Below are 24,348 nucleotides of genomic sequence, written 5' to 3' on the forward strand. Positions count from 1 at the left end.
TACTTACTTACTTACTTGGTTGATTGATTGATTGATTGATTGATATAGTTGTCTCTCTTCAAGACCAAGCCTGGGTACTATATCTTCCATGAAATGTTCCCTCTCCCTACCTACAGAAGATAATCACTCTCCAGAGTCTCAGATCATTCTGCCTGAAACTCTGCTTTGTTACTCTGCTTATTCTTCTATATTCTGGCTGCTTCCTTCTACACATCTTGTAATCCTCCCTACTTGAATACAAGCTACCTAAGGGGAAGGGCTCTTTTATTCAGCTTTCTATTCTCATCACCTCACCTCATTAATTATAAAACCTGAGTTTTTATTATCCCTTTATCAGCTTCTTTATCTTCATTACATTTTTCCTAAAGGTCAGCAGCTAAAACTAGACACAGTAATCCAGGTATACCCAAAATATAGTTTAGTAACAAATCAGGTGTACTGTTTTCTTTGCTTTCTCCAATACCTTCTCTTCACTATGCCTACCATTTTGTAGACCTTTTTGTCAGTATTTTATAGTATGATGATTTTCTTGATTTGGAAATGTATAAAACCTAAGTGCATTTATTTACTTACTTGGTCACCTAATTGGTATTCAGTGAATATAGGAACTGTCACCTCAAGACTGACATGTTTTAATAAGAGAAAGTTCTTTTCCAAAGAATATTCTGAACTCAATTTAAATTTAGGTACAACTAGAAAGAAAATCAAATTCACATATGAAATTGATAGACCTTTTTTATTATGCATAATATGTGTGACACAAGGTTAAAGCTATTTCATTAAAGATACATTTTACTTTGTATATAAGACTATAAATAGAAAAATAAGTTGTAGGACAAAAATATGGCATTTTAATATCAAACCTAAACAAATCACTCCCTCCAAAATGTACATCATTTATTTCAGTAGCTAAACTTGGCTCGTGTGGGTACATAACACTTTTAAAAGAATTGCATGAAATTTACACCTTAACTTTCTTAAGGCTAATGGAATGGGCAGTTAATTATGCATGTAGTTCTTTAAAATTAAATATCAATGCATGAACACATGTAACTTGCCTTGAGAGATGAGTCAGTCCCAGATACATGGTTACATACACAACATACAAGTATAGTATATGTATATATCTATTTTAAATATACAAATTATCTTACAATATGCATTCTGATTTATACTAACATCATTTACTCTATTGTAGCACCTTCAGAAGGCACTGCTGAGTAAACAACTTAATCCAGTGATTTCAGAATCCATTCCTTGGAATTGCACATAACAATACAAAAAACTACATATTCACAAGTCTTTGCCCCTTTCTACTTCTGAAAGTTCTCTCAGACATTTGGATGTAAATCAGAATAAAAATTTAGTATATATTATTTATAGCAGGGAAGAAAAGTACATCATATTTTAGAAAGTAAGAGGCAGGAGACAAGCCCTACACTCTACTACATTTAAAAATTCACCAGAAAGTTATTCTATAAAAGTAATTATTTTTTAATAATTTCATTTCCTCAATTTTAACCAAATACTGTATGATCTATGTAATACATTTTTATTTTTAATTTAAAGTATATTAAATATTATCGCATACTTGCTGGCCATTGGACTAAAGAGTTTACATTTCTTTGTTGAAATTTTTAATATTATTCCCTTGAAAGAAATAATTTTGATTTCTGTAAACAAATGGCTATGAAAATACCTAAAAAGAACCTGCAAACCACTTTAAATTTAGTATGTAGACACTTTGGCAAAGTATTGGAGTTACATGTCCAGACATGCAGTGCATGGTGTTATTGACAAAAAATTCCTGTAAAATAAATGCTTTTTAATCATTTTTACACTGCATTAGAAATTAAATTAGAATTTAAAAGCAGTAAAAAATATGCCTTCTACTAAAATACAAAATTAACTTCTTCTAGTAAAGAAAAAGAAAGAAATTTGAAAACATCAGCTACATACTATCCAGGAGTCAAGTGAAAAATTACTTGGTGTAATTACAAGCTTAAAATTTAGTATTTTAGAATATAACCAGACCAATATTAGGAATTTAACCTAAATTTGAAAAAAAAATTGTTCAAGATGTTTTCTTGTTTACAAATAATTTCAGTGCAAAGCACCAGTTATAACACAAAAAATTTGCTGGCCAAATATAACTTCCAACCAAAGTGAATTAGTCCCATAATTTACAATTATGCTGACTTTTCTCTCTGGTGAAAATACAATGAAGAGTCAGAAGCACCAGTTTTACTGCTCATATAACATTGAAACAATACCCAAAATATTAAAATAAATGGCTTTAGAACCTTGGTCCATTTAACCCACAGTCACACATAATCCTACCAATACTTGGGGAAGTCATTTGTAAAGTGTACAGCAGTATGGGTTTCACTGTGGGAATTGGGGTAAAAATCCAAAAAATTCTCTTTGCTTCTCCCTCAACAAATTTGTTCAGGCTCACTTGCTATTTATTTAAAGTGAGAATAAACAATTTTACTTTCAGCTCCCATCAGAGTAGAGCTGATTACACAAATTACCCCAGAACATCACTGAACAATACTGGAGAGGTCAAAAGTACAGCAAATTTTGCCCCTTTGTTTCTGTAAGTATCTCCAAATCATTATCCCCTTACACTTGAAACAAACTGAACATGTATGTGTGTTGTGTATGTATGTGTGTGTGTGTGTGTGTGTGTGTGTGCCTTCTGATTTAACATTCAAGTGGCATAAATGGTATTTTATAATTTCATATATGGTACAGTTGGAGGTTTTTTAAAATTAGCTTCACAACTGCAGCTTACACACAGTAATATAAACTTGGTTTTGGCTTTATAAATAATCTTCCTATAGGAAATTTATTATAAATAGAATTCTCTAAATAATTCTTTCAGTTGCATATAATGCCACCACACAGGAGATGCCCAGTACTCCTATATCAAGTATTTATCACAGTAAGTATCTGTGAAAAAATTTCAGGACTGGAAGATCTTTGAGATCCTCTTCTAGCCACAAATTCCATGATTGAATACAATTTTATTGACTATTACTGCTGCAAAATGCTAAATCCCTGAAGGAATAACTAGTATGGATTAAGCACTATAAATATGCTTTTTAATTAAATTCCAGTCTGAATATTTTTTTTAATTTTTTTATAAATTACCCAGCAGCAGTCAGTTAAATCAGTTAGGAAATACTACTTTCTGCTTTCTTAATTCTTCACAGAAATCCATTCAACTGCAACTGTACCACATAGAAATGATTTTCAAAATTTTAAAATACACAGGTTTCTTGAATTATAGCAGTTTATTATGGCACTTTACTTTTTAGCAGCCACATCCACCCTTTTCTTTGTTTTCATTTAAGTGCTCAGTAGAATTGTGGCCGTTAGATCGAACTACTCCCTCAGGGATCCAGGACTTGTCCACACATCGTTCCATTCGTTTCATTATCAGATCCAGGAGCATTTCAATTGCCTTGCTTATGTTGGTGCCATTGGCAGCACTGGTTTCAAAGTATGGGATTCTGGAAGACAGAGCACATTTGGGTTAAAGCCATGTGGTTTTCAGACTATCTCCATTATTTATACCAAAGCAGGAAATTAATATGTCTTCAGATACTTTTTGTAAAGAAAGCTACCTTTGTGATATTTTGAAATACATATTTCACCTAACAGTGTTCAAAAGCAGAATCAAAAATTCTTTGTTTCTAATCTCTACAGAAATAAATAGATCCTAAAGAGATTAGGGTTCCTGGTGGTCAGGGAACTAAATGATGAGGTTAGTGGCAGGTTTGGGGTTCAGGGAACCAAATGAAGAGGTTTGGCTCCCCTAAGTCTCCCTAGGATTCGGCACAGAGCAGGGAGTTGTGGGAACCCCCTTCTGCTGGTGCAGAGGTCCTTTGTAAAGGAATTTATGAACCCAAAAAGCTAGAATGGTAAAAGACAGTTATTATAGGCAGCCTTTGCTATGCATGAATAGAAAGACTGAATTCCTCGGTGGCAAGGTCCTGACAGAGAAGGAAAGTTTCTAGCTGAGAAATCCGGATAGAGAGGTATAAAGTCTTGTTAAGAAAACAGGTGAGAAAGATAAAGAGAGGGTAATGCTGAAAGAGAATATCATTTCAGCAGGCAGAGAGTTGCTGCTATGCCAGGGATGGCATATTAGGTCCTTTGCAAGGACTGAGCCCCAAGTTGGCTCATTTTATAATTGAGACCTTGCCTACAAGCTGGGAGTTGCTCTTGATGGGGGCTGATGCAATTTGAGCTCGAATTAGAATAGAGTCTTTGACTTTAATGAGTGTCTCTAAACTTCCCATTGAATTAAAGATCAGCCTAATCAGTAGTGAGTATTATCAATGGGTGTGGGTGCTCATCTCTCAGGAAAAGAAATAAAACTGTTTATCCTGTTTCCCTCATGTGGGGTCTTTTAGGAGACCAGGATTCAAAGAGACTTTCTCCCTGAAGGAGTTTTAGAGAGAGTTTTGGGGTCCCGCCTCATCAATCCTACCACCAGAATGAAGTGGATAGAAATACATCTACCAACCCTTCTATCAGAAGTTCTTACACTAGTCTAAGGATCCCAAGGGGTCCATGGATGGATTTCAGAGATCCATGAACTTTGACTGGAAAATAATTACATTTTTATTTCTACTTATCTCCATATGAAATTTAACATTTCCTCTAATTATTTGGAAAAAAAAAAAAAAAAAGAATCCACAGATTTCAAAAGCTTGCTAAAGGCAGCCATGACATACACTGTCATGACACAAAGATTGAGGAACCTTATTCTAGATACCCCTCTCCTACCCACCCTGGATACAAATTAATCTTGTTCTTGTTAATAAGAACTATGCTACAAGTAGCATAGTTCTTATTAGCAAGAACAAAATTAATTGAAACACACAGGGTATTTCAAAAGTCTTAAACTTTTTAAACTATTTAAACATATTAACTATTAATGTTTCAAACAGTGTTTTGGAACACCCTTTGTAAAAAACTTCAATGATCACTGACACTAAGCATATGCAATCTTCTTACTGCATAATTTCTAGAAATCATTTGGGGGACATAATGACATTTTATTCCATAAAATTTTTCCATAATCCTATAAGTAAAAAATGTTTAAAAAACACACAAAACTACCTCTAAAAGAGGTGCTTTTTCCTTCTTGAATGGCTCATTATTGTGTGGTTTCTACAAAAGTTTGGTAAAATACTTAACTTAAGAATTCAAGCCTTAAATCACATTTTGTATTTATAAAGAATTAATTGTATTCAAGTATACTGGAATTTTGTATTATTCACTTTTCTCCACAAGATGGTGCTAATGCAGTACTGCATTGATTAATTACTTGTCTGAAAACGTTTCTCTGAGAAAAGGTACATGACTACTTTCAGAATGTTAAAAATTTACTTGGTCTTTCCTTGTTGCCAATCTTTTATTCATGACGTATTTCCCTAGAGTACCACCTCTGTTGGCTCTTCTAAATCTAGATTCAATTCCTTCTTCTCTATGCACTATCCCCAACCTCAGTAATTAACCCTATTAATGATATCCTAGCCATCCTCAGTGTTACCCAAGATACACTTCTCTACATCAATCCTCTCAAGCATGTTCAAGGGACCTAACAGAATGTATGAGGAGCATGCTACTCTTAAAACCTCCATTCTAGATTTGTGATGGTCCTTTCTGCCATGTTTATCTCTTACCTTTCCATATCATTCCACCCAATATTTTCATCTTCTCTAGATGTTTCTTTCTTTCTCTCCAAACATACACAGCTCTTCCATACAACAATAAAACCTGCTTGACCTCCCCTCTGACCAACCATTACAATAGTAATGAATCATTGACCTTGGAAGGACCTTGTAGATTATTTTGCTCCTTCCTTCACTGCCTCTATTTTTGCCATCCATTTTCTCCTTAACCCTTTGCAAGTTGACTACCATATTCACCAGTCTATTTAAATCATTCAAACTATTAATGACTTCATAATTATAAAATCCAGTAGCCTTTTCTTATACCTCATTTCTCTTAATCTAAATCTTCATGCCTATATTACAATAATCAACTCCAAATTGGTTTTCCTACTCCAGGCTTTCATCCTTCCTACCTATGCTAGGCATTCCCCCCAAACTAATCTTCCTTAAAAACAAAACAAAACAAAACTCCAATTTCACATCACTTCCTGCTCAAAAACCTTCAAAAACCTGCTTCAAAAATCTGCACCAGAACAAAATCCACATTCCATAAACTAATATTCATGAGGTAATCTGGCATGGTGGATTAAGAGCTAATCTCTCAAAGACAGGAAAAAAAAGTCAAGCCCAGTCTCTGACACCTATTGACTATATGACCTTTCACAAGTCACTCAGTCTGTTAGTTACAGGATCTCAATCTGTACTAGAGGGAATTCTCTATACCAATAAAATCAAAGAATTGATTTTAAAAATTATAGTCCTACAGTCTAAACATGCTGCTTACCGAACCTTATCTCCTACAGCTTCTTGGCACACTTCCTCCAAGTAGTTTCTGCTTTATTCCAAGAATAAATTGAGCAAAGAATGAATTATTAAAGACTATACGACGATCAATTCTGATGGACATGGCTCTCTTCAACAATGAGATGATTCAAACCAGTTCAGTGATGAAGAGAGCCATCTACACCCAGAGAGAGAACTGTGGGAAGAGAGTGTGGACCACAACATAGCATTCTCACATTATTTGCTTGCATTTTGTTTTCTTTCTCAGTTTCTCTTTTTCTTCCTTCTTGATCTGATTTTTCTTGTGTAGCAAGATAACTATATATATATATATATATATATATATATATATATATATACATATATTGGATTTAACATGTATTTCAACATATTTATTGGACTACCTGCCAGGTAGAGGAGAGGATGGGGGAAAGGAGGGGAAAATTTGGAACAAAAAGGTTTTGCAAGGGTCAATATGTTGGAAAAATTACCCATGTATATGCTTTGTAAATAAAAAGCTTTAATTAAAAAAAAAAAGAATGAAGTATTGACAGAGTAAAATTCCTATTTTAGTCTTTAACTTTGTACTAAAATTTCTACACACACACACACATACACACACACACACACACACACACACACACCTCTTTAGTCTCTGCATTGTCACACTCAGGTGGATCTTTCTATTGAATTGAAAGAAATCTGAGACTTTCATCAATGAAAAGTCAACTTTTTTTTTGGTTGATCCTTTCATAAACAAGTAACAAATGACTCCTCTAAAATCCAATCTATAAAGTCCTGGCTACTCACTAAGATAGACCAGAAACTGAGAAAATATTTTGCTGAGAAAATATCCATCATATTAATACATCATAAGCAATAAAAAGGATTCTTCCTATCCATTTTCCCTTTCTCCAATATCTTCTCCCTTCCGTTCATCCTGAACACTTAGCCCAACTCCTCTCCCTCACCAAGTCTAGTCAGTCATTCAATTAGCATGTAAGTTGTATTTTGTCCTTCAAGAGGAACAAAATGATACCACTATGTTAGAGTCAAGTTCATGTGCCAGACTGAGGCTGATCAGACCAAAACAAACTCAGAATACTCTTCCACAAGTCAGACACAAATAGTCCCAGTGAACATTTGGGATGTAACTTTGCATATCTCTCAATTCTTCTGAACTACTTCAATTCTGCTTTGCTCATAGAACATATGACATGTAAATTCTATGTATTTACTGAATAGTAGGTACCATGTCAAACACTAGGAATACAAAGGACAAAAAGTCCCTGTGCTCCAGAAGTGTACATTCTAATGAGGGAAACATGTAAATAACTATGGACAACAAAATCTATATGATGTAAATGGAGATAATTTAAGAAGAAAGACAGTCTGGACTGTAAAACCAAGGTCATGGTAGGAGGCTTGATTGAATCTCTTCGGCCCTTGCACTTTCAATTTTGACTCATTTTAGTAAAAGATGGGATTCCTTTGATCCAGAGAAACAGAAAGTACCCTCGTTCCATAAGAGTTTCCTGTATGTGCCCAAGGGGAAAAGTAGGAGCAATTACAGCCCCATTTTGAACATTGGATAATCTAAAAATATGGGAACTGTGGTCTCTGAAGGTAAAACATGTAGTCTGATGATTCCAAAAGTCAACATTATAGCAAGTTTTTACTGAGCCTCCTTATGGCACCTTTTAAAAACCCAAGTTTCCTTATCTTGTCACAAAAAACTTACCCATATTTTTCAGCAAGTTCCCTAGCATCCTCTTCTTTTACTACTCTCTGATCCACCAGATCACTTTTATTACCACAGAGCACTACATCTGGGCTTTCACAATATGCATGCATTTGGAGTTGGCCTGTCAATAGAAAAAATAAATGCAAGAAGTGGTTATAGGTCCATAATAATGAAAACAGCTTAAGATCTAAAATAGTCATTAAATAGTAAAATTCTAGGATGGAAACTAGAACAAAATAATTTTACTTAAGTAAATCCTATATCTTACAAATATTGGATGAAGGGTTAAATTTTTTCAAACTTCCTCTTCTCTTCCCAACACACAGAGAAATTTATACTCTTATTAGGTAAATGGTTTAAAAAAAATAGATGCTGAGAGCAATGTCTATCTACTGCTCCAAACTTAAAAATGTTTTGATAGTCATCCTCAAAGTTTTTATTACAGCAAATAAAAATGACTTTGTCTGAATTTTTTCCTGCACTGTATTTTCTTGTTTCCCACTATAAATCTTTCCCATTAACTCTAGGACAAACAACAGGATTTCATTGGGAAGGAGAGAATTAACAGGCACAGACAGCAATGAAATAAATCATGGAGTCAAAAAGAACCTTCAGGAATTCTAGAAGGCTAAAATAACTACAATTCTTATCCCTTGTGTTTATAGGTTTTTTCATGGTTGCTGCCTTACATCTAGACACAAGGGAAAATCAACTAAACCATGTAATAATGTCAACTAGCCAAGCACACAATCTCCCAAATAACAAAGCTTTTTTTTTTAAAAAATGACACTTTACTAATACTTTCATTGCCACATTTTCTTTCAAACCAAAATGTTCCCTCTTCCCTCCTCTCTTCTTTACTTCATTTTTGTTCTCTTTTTCTCCATTTTTGTATTCTTTTATTATATTGCTCAACTTCTTTTCAAATTCCCTTCCCTCTTTTGTGTCATTCTAATGATCACTCTTCTCCAATCTCATTAATGTAATATTCTGAACATAGAAGAATACATAAAGGTCCTACAACTTTATCAGTGTGGGACATTCAGGAGGAACTTTCTCTATCAGGGCAGATTGCAGACCATCCATGACAGTGAAATTCCATGTAATTTCTTGAGATATAAAGCGACACACAACTGAACAGGGAAGGATTTGAAACAAGGTCATCTGGTCACCAAGCTAGCACTCAGCTACGCCAGGCTGCCTTTGTATAACATAATACAATGTTTAAAAAATTGTCTTTTATCCTTAAGTGTTTTGAGTGCATATTTTGTCCTTCTCACTAGATTATCTTTCTAGGCAAGGACCTTATCTAAGCCTTTGCCATCTCTAAGAACCATGACCTCACACAGCTCTCCCTCGCTTAAATCCAAAGCATCACCTCCCTGATGTCATGGTCCTCTTCAAAGAACAGTTAAGAACAACCCTGTGCTAGGAACTTAAATCCTTATTAATTGACAAAGAATACAAATATATATTGTTGTGAAATCTAATATTTAATAATGACATGTGTCATACATGTACTTGCAACATAAACTTTCTATGTCCGAGTTCCCACCAAGAAAAGAAAGTAATGGGATTTGAAGCAGTTTAGCTGAGATTTATATACACTAACATTGAAGTTATAGGACTTTTGAAAATACTCCATATATATAGTATATAGATATATAATATATCTAGGATAGGACAGAATTTATAATATTCAAATGTTCTCTGAAGAACCCATTTTATTATTTTGTACTAAAAACCTCAAAATAATCATGAGAGAATTGGTTCAGATTAACTACAACCATGTCATAAATGGCCCCATCCTACCTCTTACCTATTGATTCCAAAAGGAACCAGCATTATTTGCAAAGGGCTAAGCCAGATAGAGAAATAATGTACCCACATCCCATCCCAACACCAGGAACAGAATACCTCTGAATAATCAATAATGAGTAAATATTGAATGAATGTATCACCTCTAAATGATCTCTAAGATCCCTTTCACTTTATGTCCCACACCTAAGAATTATCTCCAGTAGAAAATGAGTTTGGAAAGGGCTGGGCACTTGCCTAGAATCACTAAGATAGTGTCATACCTTAGGAGTCAATTCATATAGTCTGGACACTAATACACCCATTGCTGCTGTTATTCAGTTGTTTTCAGTCCCATCTGACTCTTTGTGACCTTTTGTGGGGTTTTCTTGACAAAGATTCTGGAGTGGTTTGCCATCTTCTTCCCCAGCTCATTTTACAGATGAGGAAACTGAGGCAAATGGGGGTTAAATGGCACATTCAGAGTCACATAGCTAGTCAGTATCTGAGGCTGATTTTGAATTCAGGAAGATAAGTCTTCCTCATTCTATGTCCAATGCTCGATTCACTTTGCCACATAGGTGTCCAATAATTTTATTACCATCTCACAAAATCATGCAAAGTAAATATGTTTGAAGTTTTATTTTTTTCCTCATAATATGAAACAGATTTGTTTCAGAACTTCAGAGCTTTATTGAAGTGGATGGAGTGAAGTTCATTCAAGTGAAGTGGAGAAATCCCAGTGAGAAAGCTCCCTCCAGCAATCCAAAAACATTCATTGTTCTGTAATTTATAATCTCAAAATTGACTGGGCTTCTGAGAAATTAAGAGGAGAAATGGCTGTGCTTGAGGTTGCACATCCAATATGTCAAAGCCATCACTTGAATCATATCTTGCTAGCCAACTCTCTAACTACTATGTGCTATATTATAGCAATATTGATTTTTTTTTAAATTCCAACATATCCTACAGTCTTGAGAACTATTTAAAAAACAATCAGAATAACAGAAAAAATATACCTAACATTCAATTAACCATGATAACAAAAAATAGGAAGGGCAGAAAATCTTTTTAAATGGAATCTTTTTAAATGAGTCATAGTCTTATTTTCTAATCATAGTCTAGGTTCAATTCTAACTTAAAAAAACTACAACACAGATTACATGATATCTCAAAGTCTTTTTCTTACATTTCTATGATTCTTCTAACTAGGGAAGGAAAGAACAATTATTGAAAGTCAGATAAAGGAAAAAATGTAACTTATTAAAGCATTTTTTCTTTTATCTGACAAATTACAAACTGAACTCAAAAGCAAATTTCTCTAAGTTACATTTTTTAAAAGAGACTATAGAGATGAAAAAAGTACTTACTTATCCAGTTTCGGACATTGAGAAAACTTTGCTCATTGGTAAGATCAAAAAGGAGAAGAAAACCCATAGCATCTCTGAAAAATGCAGTAGTCAGGCTACGAAATCTAGGAACACAAAAGCAAAACTTTAGTGATCCCCTCATGAGAACCAGCTACTTTTTAAAAATTAATGGTCCCTATACAAAGGTGAGGTAACTCAGTCAATCACTTAACAGAAATAACAAAAACTAATTCCAGAGCCCATAGATTACCCAATAATTTATGACAAAACCATGAATAATTTTTTTTTAATTTGAATTCCAAATTTTCTCCCTCCCTTACCTCCCCCCTTTGTTGAGAAGGCAAGCAATTTTAGGTAGGTTATACATATATGATGTATAACCTATATAAATAGATGTATAATCATATAATATATAACCTATAATACATGTATGATCATATGAAAACATATTTCCATGTCAGTCATGTTATAAAAGAAATACTTGTGTATATTTTTAAATTTAATGTTTTGTTGTTTGTTTGTTTTTACTGGATCTGTGATTTCATTAGAAGAAGCTCCTGGTGGGTAATTTCCTCTATCAACACACCTCTGAAGTTAATAAGTCTTGAATAGTTGTTTAGACTAAGTGACTTGCCCAGGATCTCAAAACCAATATCATAGGCAAGATTTGAACCCAAGTTTTCCTTCTCACTCTGAAGTGAGTTTTCTATACACCATACATATCCTTAAAATGTATTTGTGTGTATATTATAGGCATATACACATATTATATATATTATACACATATACTAAAAGTCAGAAAGCTGGACTTGGAAAAACCTAAACTCAAATCCTGTCTTAGATCTTCACTAGCTGTGTAACACTAGGATAGCCACTTGACTAATCTCAGCCTCAATTTCTTCATCTGTAAAATTAGGATAATTAAAGCACCTTCCTTCTAGAGTGATTATGAGGATAAAGTGAGATAACATCCAAAATATTTTGCAAATTTTAAAGTACTATTTATAAATACCAAATAAATACTAAAATACTAAATATTGTTGTTTTTAAAACTTTAGGGTAACCTTACAACAAAATACTAACACCCACAAAAGTTCTATTAAGTTTTATAAAGCCCCCTACATATTTTAATCTCGAAGTCTCCAACAGTTTTGTGAGGTAGATTCCACAGGTATCATCCCAATCTTACAGTTAAGAAAATTGAGGTTCAGAAGGAGACAGAAGGATTAATAAGAGGCTTGGCCATAGTCGCATAGCTAAGTACTGAGGCAGAATTCTAAACCATGTCTCTCCTTTACAACATATTTTCCACTATTTCTCACTGCCACGATGGGTCCTCTGGCCTCTAATTTCAAGCTTCTCCTAAAGGGTACTGTCCCTAAGACTGGAGAGTAACAATGACTCAGTCACTAACCTCACCTATTCTCTCTCCCAAAACTTGGAGCAACATAAAACTCTCACATCCCATCTCCTGCCCCCCCCCCCCCATCTCAAACACCAGGCTTCTAGGAACTCAAGTAAAGTAAATTTAAGTCATCCAACCAGGTGTGCTGGGTTTTCCTCAAATATTGATTTCAAATAGCTATCACTCAAACATTAAAAACAGCTGTTTCTCATATTCAATAAAATCTTAGGCAGGTAGGCTCAGAGAGATAACAGAAGTCAGATATGAACTGAAAGCAATATCCTGCCAAGGCTACGTGGACTATTCCTGTTGGTCTCTAGATTCTGATAGGGAGACCCACCTAGAACTTCAGCAGGTGAGTCTTAATGATGCAACCACATATACAAAAGACCCCATTAGCAAGAAGAAATAAAGGAAATAGTGTTAGGGGGAAATATGTTAATATAAAATGTCTGTAAGAAAAGGAATAAATTTTTAAAAAGATTATTTTCCCTTTAGACTTATAGAAAACAAAACCATCATTCTCACGTCAGTCTGATAAATTTCCTGTTTAATTGGCAGAATATTTTTTGCCCAAATATATATCAGGTAACTGGCCAGTTCTCTGATCATGTGATTGTCTATAGATCATTGCTTGTTTTGTGTTCCTCCTATAACTGGTGCAAGCCTCACCTCTCTTGCCCTGCTGTGTCCCATAACTGCAAGTGGATTCTCTGACCTCTGCCAATTGCTCCATCTGGTCCATTGGCCCTATATACCTAGAAGAGGTAAATTTAAAAAAAAAACAGGGAAACAAAACACATCTTTGGTGAACAGTAAACAAGTACCAAGAACAAGAGCAAAATCTGAAGGATATCCAGTTCCCCTTGGGAATCACAATTAAAAACACCAACTAAAAGGAGTTGTTAACCCCTTTTAACTAAAAGACTTAAATACTGAGATTAACATTTAATACAATATAATAAGTTAGAGATCCTTATTCTGATACTATGGGTAAGACTGTGAGCAACATTTAACCTTCTTTAGGCCTCATCATTGCTCATAAATGAAAGGGGCTGGAAGAGATGACATTTGTTTTCCCCGAGGATACATTTGAGGAACCCTACTAAAAATTAAGCTTTCTAACTAACCTGATCAGGGTGATAAAAACTGAACTTATGAGCCCATGTCCCCTTTAAAATCCCAATCCTCAAAAGACATATTCTTCTTTTCTCTGTGGAGCAGTAATATGGTGGGGGATAGAAATAATAGGGGAGTACTACCTAGCAGACACTTGCAAGCTTGCTGTCTTATCAAAAGCTCCCTGTTTATGGAGATCCCCTTAAAACTGATGAACCTGCTGGAAAGGGGACAGCTAAGTCCCCCATTTCAGAGAAGGCCCCACCCTATTCTCTTCCTGTGGTGTTGTATATTAAATTTCAAAAATAACCATCTTTGAGTTAGGAATTTGGAATTTTTTTTTGTTCCTCCCCTTCTTTATCGCCCCCTTCCCATCCCCCCACCCTCGTGGTTTGGGAGGTGAGGTTTGGTGGCTTTGGGGTTGGGGTTATTTTTTTTTTTTTTTGCACAATAAAATTATAGGATTTGAATTTAAAAAAAAATTCTTATTCACCCTAGGGATAAGAAAGGAATCAAGGGTCAAGCTTTTATGGTTTCTCCTTCTGGTAAAGTAGAATCTCAGAACTTCTTTAAAAAGCATCAACAATTGCTGGAATGAAAGATGCCTTGTGCCACCATGGCACAGCTCATATTGCTGCTGTTGATGGGCAACTAGACAATAGGACCCCAGAGTTATGAGAACTCTGAGGATGGGACTGTCACTAATTTTTAAAAAATACTCCTTGAGATATAGATATAAAACTTCATATTTCCCAAATGGAAATATTTATTATAATATCAAAACTTCCAAGTTCCAGCATAGATGCCTTACACTTTCCCTAGATCACTTCTATTCATATGAATTTCTTCCTCCTCTGATCTTCCAAATGACTTCCAAATATCTTGTTTCATATGCTGTTATTTGTGTACATATTTTATTTTATTTTATTTAATAGCCTTTTATTTACAAGATATATGCATGGGTAACTTTACAGCATTAACAATTGCCAAACCTCTTGTTCCAATTTTTCACCTCTTACCCCCCACCCCCTCCCCCAGATGGCAGGATGACCAGTAGATGTTAAGTACATTAAAATATAAATTAGATACAGAATAAGTATACATGACCAAAACGTTATTTTGCTGTTGTGTACATATTTTATTTGTTCATTAGACAAAGTTCTTGGAGCAAGTGACAAGAATTAATAGAGTGACCAACTAAATAAATATTTTGTCAGTGAAAACAATATTATTTGAAAATTATTCATGTATATCATAATTGTTGATGGTAGTATCAACAACATCATGTTTTATTTTGGTGATGATTTCTTATAAATGATAATAGTACATAAATGTTAATAAATGCTTCTTCAGTAAAGTCAGACCCATAATTTCAGATACAGAAGCCAAAAATGTTTATGATAAAAGCAAATCATTTAGAGAATGTTGGCATTGGTTAAAGAACATCTAGTCAAACTACCTTCTTTAATTTTTACATATGAGGAAAAGGAGGCTCAAAAAATGATTTGCTGAGGGTCCTAAAATAAATTGCTTGTGGGATCTTACTCTCTTAATTCCTGTTCCCATGCTTCTTCAATTAGTAGCTTTTGTCTTTATGGCTATATTCATGGATTTTTTTTTTATAGTCTTGCTCAAATTTATTGTATTTATTTATTTATTTATTTTGCTTTGAGATGCCAACCTCTGCTCTCTCCCCATGTCTCCAAAGTCAACAAAGTAATACAAGTAAATCCTAAATGTTTACTCAGAGATTGCATTTCTAAATACCACAGACAAGGATCGGGAACTTACCACTCTCTTTTCCCGGAAATCAATGCCTACTGTTGTGATAAATTTGGAGTTAAATTTGCCATCTGTATACTGGTAAAGTAAGCTGGTCTTCCCAACTCCAGAATCACCCAAGGCTAAAAACTTGATGAGATAATCATAGTCTCCATCAGACATAATGAAAAACACAGTAGTTTACCTTCAAAATACAAAGCACAAGAAAAAATGTTAGTATCTATATCCAAAGACAAGACTAAGTAGATTCAACAACGTCTATTTACAACCAAGTATGTGTTTAGCTCTAAAGCTGGAGAACTTGCTAAGGCAACTGCAGATGATGAGCTGAGAGCTAGCAACAGCAATACCCAATGTTTGAGTTCTTTATGTTGATAATTTTGTATGGCCCTTGAATGATGTTGTAAATATCCAAATGGCCCTTGGCAGGCCATTTTTCTTGGCAGGAAAAAAGGTTCCCTATCTCTACTCTAAAAGAATAGGAAAGAAACAATACCTCGGCTTTTGAGATCTTACCTAATCTAGAATATGTGTGTATGGATATATGTATGTGTTTATGTGTGTGTGTGTGTGTGTATATATATATATATATATATATATATATATCTGGATATATGTATATATGTGTGTGTATTTCATACACATATGAAATATGTCAATTATTGTGCAAGCAGGAAGTTTTTTATTTAACAATATAATAAACATGCTTTGATTCAATCAGAATAAAAAGTTAAAAGATATAAAATTATAACTCATGTTCTCATGAGGATTCATATATGGATTACAAAATTATCCTCACAAATGACCCCATGAAATAGTGATTATTATCATCATTTTTCACAGATAAGGAAATAGAAAGCACAGACAGGTTAAGTGATTTACCCACAAGGGGACAGTAGCCATAGAGTGTTAAAAGTGACAGCACCAATGAACAGGGAAAAGAAACAGAAATAAGGAAAAGAGAAAATTCCCAGAGAAGGGATAGGCATAATGAAGAAACTAAAAAATAAAACTCTTGATATTATCACCTGCAAGTGTGTCCAATTTTCCCCCCTTTTCATCTCCCATCAAAGAGAGTCTCCCAAAGCTATATTTTAAGTTTTGGAAAATCTTTCATGCATATCTGAATAACAACTGGTATGGTCCAATATGCATTACACATAAAATCAGAAGCCATAGGCACATATTCTACACCCACCGATGGCAATCTGTGTGATTTTAAGTAAGACATTTATCCTCAGTTTTACCATCTTTCAGGTGTGTACAATATTTTAATTACTAATTTCATAGGGTTTATGAAAAGATCCAATGAGATTACAAAATGCTTTGTCAAAACCATTAAAACCTAGATAAATGAGTTAGGATAACAAAGCAGTTGACAAACTATAAAGTTCTATACTAGTATAATTTCTATTCTATTCAGTTGGGTTTTTAAATTACAACAGGATTACAAATTCTCATGAGAGATAAATCTAAATCAAGCCAAATTATGCACTCAGATTATTTTTTTCCCCACTTGTGCACTACTGTGCATCAAAGGTCAGTGACCCTTTACACATACTCCAGAAGATGGTATGAAAAACTCATCTTCTTGGAAGATTACCACTACAAATTAGGCCTGAGATTCTAGTTCTAGGTTTGATTCATGAGGGAAGAAGTGGGGAGAGTGAGATAAAGACAGAGGCTTTAGTGACTGTGTGATTAGAAGAAAAAAAAATTATTTTCTCCTTTATATTTTTTTATTATTCTTCCAAGAAGGCTTACATATCATGTAAGACTGAATCTCATTTACTTTACTTGGAAATTCTTTTTTAAAAGAACGGCTGTTTCTTCTTCATTATAATTATTCATTTGTATGAGATGTTTTTGTTCTCCAAAGTACATTGAAAGTCCAAAATTACAAAAATCAATCTATTTGGAAATTCAACTGAACTTTACTTTAGGATGGCTTACTTTTCTTTATCCTTATGTCTCCCACACAGAAAACCCACATGAAATTCAGGGAATAATCTTAATCCTATCCCATCTTCAACATGTCTACCTTCTATATAACATATAAACATATAAATCATACATAGAGATTCTATGAAGAAAATGCTCTAAAGGTTAATTTTTCCCCTTGTTTGATATTCCCCACCCCTTTCCACCAGAATACTTATTTTTATAATCTTTTTCTCTTCTGTAATTACTTCAGTTTTCTATTCTCGTTAAAATTTAGGTATTCAGATTGTTATTTTCCCTTTTTATCTCAGCTACAGCTATTCCTTCCAATATACAGAAAAACTACAAATTTTTCCTCTTTTTTCCACTCCCTCTCATCAAGGTTCAGGTACAAACACTTAACCAAAACTTCCCCTACCTGAATACTGAATCTTTGCTCGACTCCAATGTGCTCCTGGACATACATGCTATGTATGTGAGTAGGTATGGAGCTACCAATAGCTCCAGGCTGTTCAGCTATCTTGCATCTTATTTCTCATACCACTGGGCTGCCTACAAGGGCAGAGCCTTTGCAAACATTTGTAAATCTATTTATATAATATGAATTATGATACTATGACTGTAATGGTTTTCTATTTAACTGGTATAGCTTCTGTATACAGAGGTGTGGCAAACCACTAATACATGATAGGGCCACTGGTTCTTTCCCTCAAAAGATGTCACATCTCTTATCACAATCATAAAACTATTACATTATAAAATAAAAGAACACTTTAGTAGCAATATTCTAATATTCTGCAATTATAATATCACATTTGGCCCTAAAAAGCCTAAAATAAGTTTCTTGTTTTTTGAAATTTGAAATTTAAAAATTAGATCCTTAAATCTTAAAACTTGATGTCCCATCCCTTTTACATTTGCCTCTTTTCAGTGAAACATCTACTTCTGCTTCAAAAATGCCCAAAATAAATAGACAAGACAGCAAATACTAGTTTTCTTCAACTCACCTTTGTCCTTAACTCATTTTATACATTTAGGAAAAAGATAAGCAACAATATTTCCACAAAGAAGGATCATGTGATGGAAAACAAATCTATTTCAACAAACATTTGTGATTTACAAAACACCTTCTCACAAACCTGTGAGGTAAAAGACAAATATTATTCCATTTTACAAAATGGAAACAGAGGATCAAAGAGGTGTAATAGCATGGACACACAGCTAGGAGGGAAATTTCAGAGTTAAGATACTTGGTTCTCCTGCCCCACCCTCCCAAGTCAATGTTTTTTCTCCTACTCTATAATGTAAAGATCATATGAAATAGTGGGGATATACAATATGAAATCTATAGTACAAGTTATGATAAGAGGCATGATGGATATGTAATATAAGGGGAGAAAATCAAGCTCAAGGGCAGTTTTGAAGACAGATCTTGAGCTCAAGCCTTAAGAATGTGTGAAAGTTTAACAGGTGAAAGACAGATGGAGGACATTCCAGGCAAATGCAGCAACAAAGGCTTTGGAGTAGAAAAGCTTGGGATGTGTTTGAGGAACAGTGAATAATACAGTTTGGCTAGAGTATGAGAATAGTAGTAGTGAAAGGTAAAACTGCAGTCATGTGATGAAAGGCCTTAATGCCAGGCTGAGGAATTTGGACTTTAATCAGTAAGCAACCTGAAACTTGACAGCACTGGCGATTAACAATAGATTTAGGAAGATTAATCTGACTCTGTAGGTTGATTTGGAGAACTAAGAGACTGAAGGCAGAGACAATTTAGGAGACATTTACAAGTCAAATATTACCCTCTCCTTGAGCAAGTCAGAGAAAGTAAAATTTAAACTGGACCCCAATGTATTATTCACCAAATCAAGATTTTTAACCATTTTTCTTTTATAGACTTACTCATCTGGCAATCTTGGGAAGCCTATGAACTCCTCAATATAATGTTTTGGTTTTTTTAATGTTAGTGGTTTTTTAAAAATTACATGTGTGTATCCACATATTTATGTAATTACAGAGGAAACAAATTATGTTGAAAAATGATGATTTTTTTTAAAAGCTCTAGATGAAGAACACCCATCTTAAATCATGATTTCTTCTTAGAAGTTTGTAAACACCTAAGATTTTCATCATAATGATCCAAGGGGTTAATGCTAAAAATTCCTTAATGGCACCTTAAGCAATAAATAATTGCCAAATTATATTATGTACAAATTATAGTTGTACTTTATCACAATGTGTGTGCATGTTTGAAGTATTGTGATGTTGGTTTCTGCAATGGTTCATGATGATATGCACAATGATTTTGATGTGTTTTAATTCTTATAGAATATCCTACCTAAAAAATTTATTAATTTTTATAATTAATTTTATAATTCTGTCTACAGACAGAATAAGATATTCATATTTACTAATTATAATTATGTAGTGTAAAATTTAATTGAGTTATTTTGAAGTTACCACTGTAGTTATAAACATTTTATGAATAAGAAGAAAGAATATTGATCCATAATATTAAATTATTCTTTGAATTCACAATACTTTGTTGTTGTTGAATGGGGTTTATGAAACAAAAAAACAATGATGACCAAGGACTGCTACCCTAAACTAAATATTGTGATGTGATGTATAATTGTGTCTAATTTGTAGTATTTACAGTAATAATTGTAACCCAATACCCTCTTTGGAGAATGAGACCGAAGCATAACCCTCCTTCCTCACAAAGACAAAAATCACATTCTCCTTTGGAGAAGGAGATTTTGATCAGATATATATTCGTGCCACATATAATCTGAGCCATGTCTTTATTAGATATCTACCCACACATATCTTCCATAGAAAAGAATTGTCACATAGCTAAACTGTAACAGCTTGTCATAGCAGCTCTCTAGGGGAATTGGCCACAAGAGTTACTAGCAAGATATATAAAAAGCCCAAGAATCTTGCTTCCAACAAGGAGAGTGGGAAGAAATTTGCAGTGATCTACATACAATATGTGATATTCATCTTTCTTCCATCTCCAAGTTACTGGTCTCTAAGCTCAAAATAAGAAGCTTGTAGGAATCCTGTCCATTTTCTAGATTATCAGGGAGAACGAAGGTGTTCCTTAAAAAACCAAACAATAACAGAAAAGGTCTTCAGTGTCAATACGAAGAAGAAGAAAAAAATGATCTCAGGAAGTAGAAAAGAATGTTGACTTCTGCCAGAAGATTGGAAATAAGACAAGAAAAATAAAGCAAGAAAGACCAAATATGTGAGTAATATATATGAAGTTTTTCACAAAAAAGATAGAGGCAGATCTTCTGAGGATGAAGCAGCAGCTTTTGCTCCAAGAAAAGATTATGGTTCCACAGATCCAATCATTCAATTAGGATCAAAGCAAGAAAAGATAAGAGGTGGACCTAATGAATAAATTCTGAGGACTCCAGTGACAAATATGTATCAGTTTAGCATTAATAATAAAAATATGTTATCATTCTAGGGAATGACATGGGACATAGAATATATAGTTCTCAAGCCTTTTCTACCCTCTTGTGAAGAATCATGTGAGTACAAACAACATTATCTGAAAGATTCTATAAAACATTGCTAAGTAGAGTCTTGTTCAAAAAAAAAAAAAGCAACCACATAAAGACCTCAAAGCTCATGTGATATTTTCATCATGTGTTGTCATTGCAGAAAAGAAAGATAGATGAATAGCTGGTAAAGAAGATATTATTTGAGCAACAGATTTTGGACTATGGCACAAAATACAGGATTGATGGGCTTTTATTAAATGTACTCCATCCACAGTCTAAGGCATGAATGGTAAGGTAAGACTTATTTGCCTGGAGTCCAGAAAAAATAATCCAAAGATCTCCAAAGGAAGGGAGAAGAAGAAAATAGAAGAGAACAAGGGGCAGAAGTTCTTTGCCAAAATGAACATTATACATAAAAGGCTATCTTATAAACCCCACAGACTCCTTTACAAATTCTTATTTTTAAATTCATAAAACAAAATACATAAGACTACAAAGGAAATCATTTATGCTGAAGTAGTTATCAGAGTTTTTTTTTAAAGAAAATTTGCATTTTTGTGTAACTTCAGATGTGGTTTCTTAATGGTGGGTGGGGTTAAGGGAAAGAACCTATAACTCAAATTTTAAAAACATGTATAAAAAATTTTGTTTTGAATGTAATGGGAAAAAAATAAATGAGAAAAAAGAAAATTTAGAGATTCCAATTTTTAAAACCTCCCTACAGTGTACAATGTAGGAAGAAGAAGGGCAATGAATATACTCAAAATTCATAAAAGATAAGATCCAAACAAAGAACTAGAAGTAAAACACCAGGGCTTCAGATGTCTGCATACAAATGCACAAAGAATAAGTAATTAAGTGATGAACCTGAGATTCAATTGTAAGGAGGCAATTTTTTTCTCAATTATCAATGAGATTTAGTAAATACAATTTGTGACTAGAATATAACCCTGGAAAGCATATACCTTTTTCCAAAAAAAAAAAAAAAAGAAAAAAAGGATTAGTAAAAAAGAGAGAGAAGAGAATACCATTATATATCATGAAGATATAGTATTGCTAGATTTCAGCACCAAAAGGGAACTACCTTGGAGAACATCTATGGGATGATCAAGGGCAGCAGAATTAGAAGTAATAATGCCACTGAAATATAAATACTAATATATATGTGTACATGTATGTATGCAGACACACATATGCATATTACAAATAACCTAGACAGAAAGAGAAAAGATAAAAAATTTAGAAGACAGATCACAAGGCTGACATGAAGGCATGGTATGGGATAATAGACATCTCCTAAAGCTTCCTCTCTCAAGAGAAGAACAACTTCTTCGTTTGCCCTAGATATAATTTAATCCTTCAAAAGAGGAAGTCATAAAGGGAATTGCTATTTAGGACCTCAGTCAAATAAAAGTAACTATTGCTGAAGCAAAAATAGATTCTTGAGTAGGAAATGACCATCTTTTGTTAAAAAGGAAAACCTGATACAGTCTGACACGGACCTTAGAGCTGAGGAGAATCAATTCCACATAACATCCACTGTATTAATCTGTAGGGAAAGTGAGACAGGAAAGGAGAACTAAAGAAATAAAGAAAAACAATTCCAGGGGAATTGGAGGTGAAAGGAGAGAGGTTTGTTGGTGATGTTTTTTTAGTACACTGAAGAAAAGATTAAAGATCAAAAAAGGGATAAGGATAATTGCTAAAGATAGATGTAATGATAATGGATGATAAGATTAATTTCATCTTGCTTCTCTGCCTCTTATGTCAGTTTAGGAAGCATGGTGGATAGAGCATTAGGTCTGGAGTCAGAAAGATCTGGATCCACAGCATGATATATATACATACTAGATGTATGACCCTGAACAAAATCATTTAACATTTCAGTTATCAAGGAAACTCTTCAAGCCTGTAAGTTGTACAGGGAAATAATGCCTAACTGCAACGGTAGAAGAGTTTCATCTCTCAGGAATTTCCCATGCTAATCAAATTACAAGCCCATTCCTTTCCCCATACACTTCAAGGGAAAAGAGGGCCAATATCTCCCATCCCCTTCACAACTTTAGAAAAGAGTGAAATTCAGGCAAATGGCTGGCTTCCTGATGTTTTTTCACAGGATTTTATTCCCTGTATATGGAAGATTGTGTTCTTGTTAACAAACATGCTGTTTGTTTTCCTTGGATGCTTCTTCAAAATCCACCCCACTAGGCCCTCAACATTCAATTTTCATGATGCCACCATTGTGAGAAAAAGATTTGTAGATGCTGTGGACAATGATTTGACAGACAGGATATCCTTTGAAAATGAAGAACATGAATTGCTATCACATATATCCTGTTCTAGTTTTTGATGCATGTCCTAAGACAACTGTATTTTTTTTTTTTAGTAAGATTCAGGGGACAGACATGTGTGTCCTGTCCAATGAGTCACTGGAAGAAATGCTAGAACTCTATAAACAAGAGAATATGGTGGAATCTCCACCCTTAGAATTTAATCTCTATCCTGTTTTAAAGGCCCAGAAATCACAAATCTAGTTATTTAACCACTAGATGGCAGATTCAGCAACATGGTTTTAATAGACAGTTGCCCTTTCAAAAATATAAGAGAGACAGAGAGAAGGGTGGGGATGGAGGAAGGAAAGAACTATTTTTGCCTTAAAAAGTCTCAATTTTTATCAAATCAAAATGAGTAGCTTTATAATTAAACTTCAGTAGTCACTAAACTTCAATGCTAAAAGGAAAACTTTAAAAAGTTAAATCACTTAGGATCCAAAAAGACCACATATCAGCTAGAACAAATTGAAATTTTATATAGAGATCACTGTGAAGCCCCATACTTGGATTTTAAAAATCAGCTTCACAAATACAGCATTGGCAGTCATTAATCTAAACAAATAATCTAAATTAATATGAAAGTATAAGGGGACTGGAAGCTCAATATGGATCAACAGTGATGTGAAGGGGGTACTCTGTGTGGTACCATGGAAAGAGAACTGACTGGAATGGAAAGAGTCAGGAAACATTGGTTAAAATCCTTGCTCTATAATTTTTATTTATTTACTGTGTGACTTTGAACAAGTAATTTCATTTCTCTGGACCTTGGTTTCTTTATCTGTAAAATAAAGGACTTTTCTTACATAATAACTAAGATTTTTTTCCAGCTTTAAATATTGTAATCTTGTGGCCTGGTCAGTCCA

General features: G+C 33.9%; 1 protein-coding gene across 2 annotated transcripts in view; it reads right to left on the reverse strand.

The window, feature by feature from the left end:
* Positions 1-717: 717 nt before the first annotated feature.
* Positions 718-24,348, reverse strand: part of RAB27A (RAB27A, member RAS oncogene family) — a 73,809-nt gene continuing 50,178 nt past the window's right edge. For both annotated transcript variants that reach the window (XM_031955243.1, XM_012543939.3), the window contains 5 exons: positions 15,703-15,877; positions 13,465-13,550; positions 11,388-11,491; positions 8,218-8,341; positions 718-3,518 (listed from right to left, as the gene is read on the reverse strand). In XM_031955243.1, the coding sequence (XP_031811103.1) occupies positions 3,320-3,518; positions 8,218-8,341; positions 11,388-11,491; positions 13,465-13,550; positions 15,703-15,855 (666 nt within the window). In that variant the 5' untranslated portion in view covers positions 15,856-15,877 and the 3' untranslated portion in view covers positions 718-3,319. The remainder of the gene's footprint in view (positions 3,519-8,217; positions 8,342-11,387; positions 11,492-13,464; positions 13,551-15,702; positions 15,878-24,348) is intronic.

The sequence above is a fragment of the Sarcophilus harrisii genome, chromosome 2 (genome assembly GCF_902635505.1).
Source record: "Sarcophilus harrisii chromosome 2, mSarHar1.11, whole genome shotgun sequence".
NCBI lineage: Eukaryota > Metazoa > Chordata > Mammalia > Dasyuromorphia > Dasyuridae > Sarcophilus > Sarcophilus harrisii.